At 32.1% G+C, this 7,616-nt stretch overlaps 1 protein-coding gene across 1 annotated transcript; it reads right to left on the bottom strand.

The window, feature by feature from the left end:
• Positions 1-206: 206 nt before the first annotated feature.
• Positions 207-7,498, bottom strand: LOC128226292 (signal peptidase complex subunit 3-like). Its single transcript, XM_052936172.1, has 5 exons — positions 7,314-7,498; positions 5,940-6,013; positions 4,545-4,621; positions 3,936-4,051; positions 207-2,208 (listed from the first exon to the last, which is right to left on the bottom strand). Exons 1-5 carry the CDS (start codon positions 7,454-7,456, stop codon positions 2,076-2,078), a joined length of 543 nt encoding a protein of 180 aa, XP_052792132.1. The 5' UTR covers positions 7,457-7,498; the 3' UTR covers positions 207-2,075.
• Between the last annotated feature and the right edge of the window lie 118 nt (positions 7,499-7,616).

Genomic DNA, 7,616 nt, shown 5'->3' with positions numbered 1-7,616 from the left:
GTTTGTACGCTGGGCTTGTCCAAGAGGTTTCCACTGTAACACATCCTAGATTTTTTAAAAGTACATAGGCTTGCTTTCAAGAACAAACTTGTGTTTATAACCAACTGAGCAATAACTTCTCAGCTAATAAATTAGACTGTTATTGTCTAATCGTATTATAACATGGTAAATATTTTTCTCATATATACATGAATATACAACAACAGTTTATCACTTGAAATATTTTAATCATAAAATTTCATCCAATAACACAAAGTATAGATGAATTTCTGAATGATGATTTATCATTTTCATGCTTACACAAGTACTCAGTTCTAAATATACTGTAAATTGTTCATATTTAATGACATCTTTTCTTGATTTATGTCCTTTTTGGAACAATTTGTGAATTTAAAAAAGTGTGTAGCCACTATCTAATCATTGATCCCCACACAAAATTAAAGCAATCCACAGTACATTACAAAACAGAAACGAAGAATAGTGTTCATAGAAAAATTCAAATGTCTTTACACAAAGAAAAGTAACATTCACTCATATTTACTTACAGCATACATATATACATAGGATTTAAATTCATATGTGTTGAAGCATGTACAGGATGACTTGGTAAAAATACAATAAATCATTCATTTCCACCAACAGTTTATATGCACTGCATAAAACTGAAGCTCTCACAAAACCCATTTATTCTATGAAAATAATTTATTAAGTAATCTGATTGAAAAACAAACAAGCTAATAATTTTAATTAAAATGAATATGTTAAATTTTGATATGTGTAAGACCCCATGATTTTGGTACCAGTTAAAAGATATTTGCTTGCTGACAACTTTTATGTGAATTAAATGACTGATAGAACATTATATATTATCGATTCCAGTTTGCATATTTGCCCTTTACTGAAATCGGACAAAAATGAAGTATTGTGCAATATTTAAAGGCCAAAAACACTTGTTTGTTATACCATATTGGTAAATGTTTTAATAGTTTGTTTTTTTGTGCACACAAAGGCCTTTAAAATGATACCAAAACAAAACAGGGTATACACTTTAAAATCATATAGAATTCACACACTTATGCATTAGATTCCTAAAAAGTAACAGATCTTTTGCACTTGTTTTTTGCTTCAAATAAAAAAAACACAAATGTAATTATTAAGAGCACTGAATGAACTCATGAAAACAACAACAGAAGACAAAGTTATGATTGTTTATGATTACATACAGTTAACATAAAGATGGAACTTATGTTACAATTTATTCAATATAATAAATCATTAACACACACAACGCATATCAAATAATTCAACATCCTTTACAACAAATACACCTAAATTCAGCTGTCAATGAAATACCGAGGTAACATTCGATTTAATATATCTATAATGTGTTTGAGTTATCTTACAAATAACTTGCAGAGTAAAATGAAACATCTCATGTTTAAATGCACTTTTTAAAATGGCAATAGTCTAAATGTTAATGACTGTCTAAATAAATAGCAGCAGCCAATTGTATAAAACTGGTTAGTTTCTCAATTTGGTTAAAATTATGGCAGCCAAAAGGTTCATTGATTGGTCAATATTAACCTATTAATGACCACTATCCAATCATATAATTTAAATGGGCAAACTAGACTAAAGATAACCCATGGACAACTTATCAAAGTTTTATTCCATTGGCTGAATAATTTATGGACAAAAAAATAGAAAACAGAAATTGCACAAACATTAAATCATTTTTTTTCATGATTCATGTTCGGATAAATTACTGTAGACTAGTCTTCGCTCTCGGACTTTCTTTATTTGAAAGACTCCCATTTCTTCACAAGACCACAGGATGGCTTTAAAGTGACATTCATTTGTCACTTATAAAAATCAAAACCCAACACCAAGATACAATCAATTATAATTCTAAACCCTGAACATTCATTTTAGGAGAGTCAAATGCACAAAACTGCATTAACGTTCAAAATGAATTAAGACAGTTTTGCAATATCAGCTCTTCATTTTCGCTTTTGATTTCAATTTAATATACTTATAATTTGAAAACCCTAGACAAACATCTTTAACTTCTGTGATCATTGAAATCTATTGGGGCTATATTCTGCGGGAAATTCAATCTTGTGCTGTCCTGTCCCCATGATCTTTGGCAGAGTTCCGGCATTAGGAATAACGTTCCATGACAAGCTTAGAGTCACATTCTTGTTTCCCCTGGAAGTAAAAAAATAACCCATTTAGTCATTAAACTAGGCAAATCCATATGATATGCCTTCCCCATAAGTAGGGGAATAAATACATGGTGTCACAAGTTTCGTACTATTAAAAATATAACATTGATAATAAAATATACCAAAAACATGCTGATGTCAATTCCATCAACATATAATAGCAGTTCTTTTGTGATCTAATTCATGCATGATAGCAATTTCAGAGTCTTGAAAAAATAGTGGCAGAATACAAGAGCCTCAGCCCAGGGGCCAAGATTACAAACAGTCTGAGTTCAGACTCAAGTGGCAAAACAGCAAATCTTCAAGTTGAGAATTGATGATAAAATAAGATGAATTTTCTTACAATTTTACATGGCTCATTACCTACCTTTATTTTTGTAAAACAAATGGAAAAATATGATTTTCTTTGATAAATTAAAGTGCTTTTCTTGGTCTGAATCTAGACTCAGTCTTGAGACTGTTTGTAATCATGGTCACAGATTTTGATCTACAATTGTACTTTGAAACCACGCAAGATTGGTATTGTTTAGTGAAAAGGGCATAGAATTTTAGCTATTTATGTCATTTACCCAGATCATCAAATGCGGTTTTGAAAGCACTGCAGTGTTAAAAGCCTTTTATGTCTACCCATGACTATCCTGGTTCAATTTCCAGCCTGGTTGTACACGAGTTTGATCTGTGTCCAGTGAGGCAGTTATTATCAAGGTACAAGTTTCTCTTTTTATAACAATGACTTAATAATAATGGCAAAGAGCATTAAATGTGTTTGGACAATGTAAACCAGTTTATTGCAACACCCAACTATTTTAACAATAAGTATACATATATGTATATGCCCTGTTGAGTCAAATTAATCTGGAAGTATACCTTATTAAAAACCTAACTGTTCTTACTTCAAATCATTACCGAACTGGTCAAATACCTAAATCAGGCATTTTTTTACATTTTTCTTCAACATCTTTTAAACAAGGTCAGCATCGACAATCATCATTACTAAATACTCATGTCATTCACTCAAAAAACAAAAAATCATTTGAAAATAAAAAAAATACATATATGAAAAGTACCCAGGTAAGTTAAGGCCTTTTTCCTTGGACTCAAATATCAGCCACTTTTAGAATATTATTGGAAAGCAAAATAAGGGTACAAACTTCTCATAAAAGGCCAACAGGCAACATGATTCTAACACAATATTGACCAACTTTTTATCTAACAAAATTTGTGCATTCATTATACAGTATGTCAGTTCCCCTTGTGACATTTAACTATATCTTTGGCAACATGTAAAAACAGTCTTCATGCTTAATAGCAATCAAACAACAAGGATATTAAAAGATGTTTATTCAGTTGTGTTACACTCTTTCAGATGGTATCGTTAAAAGATGATATAAGGTTACATAAGTACTCCAGAAGGAGTGGCCCGGATTTAGGTACCTGCCAAATTTAGGTACTGGACCGGTTTTTCTAGAATAAATATTTTGTGTTTAGTTTGATGGGGTCCGCTTCATAAAGAATCATAGGATCAATTCAATACCTAATAAAGATATAAAACAGTGCTATACTACTTTTGAAAAGTCTCTAGTAGTATGAAATTGCTCCTATAATTATTGATGAACGGACCCCTGAAGTCCGAGAGTAACTTCTCTACTCTACAAATTATTTTATCTCTCACTACATAGGACGTATAATCTTAAACTAAACAATCCTTACCTCAAACCATTACCAAAATCCCAGAAGTAGTACTTGGTGTTGGCTTTCCTATAGTCCAGTATTGAGTTCTCTCCCCTGCGAATGATCTTATCCCAAACTACAACTTGGTTCAGCTTCTGGTAAATTAAGAAAAAAAGAAATATTTGAAGAAAAATTTTAGAGCTTGCATTCAAATGAAGACTTATTTATAATGACCTTAAAAATCAAGCTGTAAAACTTGTCTTTTAATCTATCAGGCAACATTATGATTTATCTAACCTTTTTCCCCAGCTATCATTTATATCTGAATGTTATAACAGCAAAACTGGTTGCAGGACTTGCATGATATATGACACGTAGTATAACATATTATACTGTGTATAGCATGCACTTCAATTCTCTGCAATTTATATTTTTAAAAATACCTGCATGCTATCTATAGTATTAGGCTTCAGACATTTCTGGCCAAATTTGCTTTAATAGAAAAATATATGTAAGAAAAGATGTTTGTTTACATTTTTAACTACAAAGGGACGTATTACTACATGTATGTAGTAGATTAATGGATTTAGTTAAATCAGCAGTGAAAAGGATCCAAGCAAAAAGCTACAGTCAACTAGGTCTACTTACATGATCTTCCGTCTCATATTCTGCAAATAGGTAGAGAAACAACTGCTTCACATTCCAGTTGAAGATTCTGGTCAAATGTACAAAGCTGTTAAGGAAAACAGGTTTGTTTAAAAAAAACACCCAGCTTTCACTGTTTTAGTTTTAATAACTGTTAGAGCTTTCATATTTTCCTCGAGTGTTGTGAGCATAAATTATGAACAACATAATTGTGCCTTAGAATATTTTTTTCGTTAAGTTTCAGAAAGTTCCAACCACACAATGTAGTTACAATGAATGTTATTTTAGATAAAAATATTCCAGGAGAATCAAAGTTATTTTTCAATTGAATTGTTAAGGAAAACAGGTTTGTTAAAAAACAAGCTTTTACTTTATTGGCTTAAGTTTCAATAACTGTTATTAATCAGAGCTTTCATGTTTTCCTTAAGTGTTGGGGGTATGTAATATGAACAACATAGTGCTTTAGTATATTATTTTCCAAAGTTTAAAAAAATCAGACCACACTAGTTGAGAAGTTACAATTAAACTTAGCTAATTTTGCAGATTTTTTTTTACAGGAAAATGGAGGTTTTTCTATAATTGATTTGTAATACCCACTTTGACTATTATAAATTTATTTGAAGGGAACAATAGTGCAGCTCATTATTCAATCAGGCATCAATAAATCCACTCGCCTGCTTGCACTTGCGCTTGAATATCGAGGTCGAACCAGTAAAAATTCAATCCAAACTTGTCCGCCAGGGGTCAGATTCTCCAGATTAAAAGACATGTAAATCCATTTTATTTCCGAAAACCAAATTATTGTGAAAAACATAGATGTAAGAACAAAGAACAGTTAAACTGAAACCTGTAATATGATGTCATGATGGGCAAGTATAAAATTTATCGAATGCATGAACTCAGTATGCTTAATTGATTATATGTTGTGGACAGTTGAAGATGAATCCTCAGGGAACCGAAGAAATCAAATTATTAATTGAATTATGAAATGAATATTAAATGAATCATAAGAATGTTTTTAATAGTTTGTAAGCGATAACAACAGGTAATAGACGGACTGGTTTCCATCTTAATTCAATCTTGCAGTTAAAAAGTACTGTTACAATAATAAGGCTGATAAAATATTTGTCTGTAAAAAAATATAGGGCGAGTAAATTTTGTGCAGGGCGAGTAGATTTGCAGGGTCACTTGCCAAACAGGGCTTGTCAATTGTTCCTTATAAAACATAATATCATGTATGCTTAAGAAGTAAGATATATGTTGAATCTCATAAAGAGAATACTATTTTTTTCGGGATATTAATACAAGGATTTTGGTGTAGTTTGACTGTAAGGCAAATTTTGATCTTCTCTAATTTATCAATACTTTTATTAAAACAGTTATTTCAATAAAGGATATCTGTCTGAAGGTCAAACACAATAAATCCAAGGTCATTTTTCTCTCGGCCAGCACTGTAGTCAGGAACATTCTTTCTGAAATGTAAGAGCAAAGAATAGTTATATTTAAGTTAGCTACAAACATAAACTAAGTTCTACGTAATATGCATTATCATATAGTTAATTAATTATGATCATTGATGAAACAATTTTATTTGGAGGCACTTCTTAGGGTTGACAGGTCAATAGTGTAGTGTGTGCGAGTAAGAACCTGCCTTGCGGTTAGCTTAGAGGGTAGAACGCCTTGCTATAGTTTGGATGGTCATGGGTTCGAGACCTGCACCGGGCACACTATTCCATCCAGGTTAACTTAAATGGTGTCAGAAATAATAGACAAGACTGCCTGGATTGCCCTCAAAGGTGAATGGGGAAGTGAAGTGTGTGTGTGGATAAGAATTAGCCGCCAAGTAGGCTCAGTGGGTAAGAGCACCTTTCTAGTGCTCTGGTGGTCAAAGTTTTGAGCCCTGCACCAGGCTAGTCCAAACAATTGTACGTTGACAGATTTTTTTTATGATTTTTGATATGGCAAATCCTTAATGTACAAATTTTTTTGTACCAAAAGTGGGTTTCCGAGCATATTGCGTCCATAAAATATCATAAAAACAAGAAATATTACTAGATAATGTTATTTTATATTAGTTCCGTACACAAAAAATAAATATACATTCAGATTGATGGGGTTTTCTTCATTTCATTCTGTCAAAACATAACGCAAGGCTGCAGTTCATAGTTATACAACAATCCGAGCACTTCGGTCATGGCTGAGTTGTTACAATTGTATTTACGAGGTCTATCACGAAGCTAGTCGGAGGTGGCATAGTCATGTTTCTTTCATTGGAAAGGTAGATCATTTGTTTTGTGCAAAATAGCTTTGTACTTACATGGTAAAATATAAATATAAACCTTTATCATCCATTTCAAACATAAAATACTTCACTTAATTCAATTTCAATATTTTTCAAACCAACCCAGTTCTTGCACAAACCCGTTTAGACGTTAGCACAGACCTATAAACCATGGTTTATAGGTCTGTGACATTAGGGATTGGAAGAATCCCGTAGAACATGTCTATTATTTAGACTATGCACCAGGCAAACTTTTCCTCCCAGGTTTACTATAATATGAAACGGCTTTACTAATTTTGGTGTTAAACAGATACAGTGTTTGGTGTTCATCTATGAACTGTTAGATCCCCAGGCATAGTTCCGAACACCATAACTGCAGTCTTCCTGAGATATATTCAGGCATGCTGACTTAATTGACAGTCATTATAAAGAAAATAAAATATAAAAAAAACTGACAACACTGCAAGCCGGGTGATTTAAAATCAACTTACACAATAACTTTTGCGGTATTAATTGAGACGTCGGCCTTGTGTTCGTTGAAAAAGGTTGAAAGAAAACAAAGAAAGGTCAATCCTGCCATCACGCTAAGCGTGAAGGCAAAGATTGTATTCAATCTTGCTAAAGCCGTGTTCATGTCTGTTATTATCCCGGAAGTAAACGTGTCTTCGACTGGTTATTATATTTTGTTTGTAAAAAGTAAATCTTTTTGATAAATATTAAAACCAGTCCAGCCAGACGCTTGATTATGTAAACGTCAATTGACCATGATCAAATTTTATCACATGACAGTCATG

Source organism: Mya arenaria, chromosome 3 (assembly GCF_026914265.1).
Source record: "Mya arenaria isolate MELC-2E11 chromosome 3, ASM2691426v1".
Classification (NCBI taxonomy): domain Eukaryota; kingdom Metazoa; phylum Mollusca; class Bivalvia; order Myida; family Myidae; genus Mya; species Mya arenaria.
The sequence above is the reverse complement of the archived record's forward strand: the minus strand, read 5'-3'. Positions and strand labels throughout refer to the sequence as shown.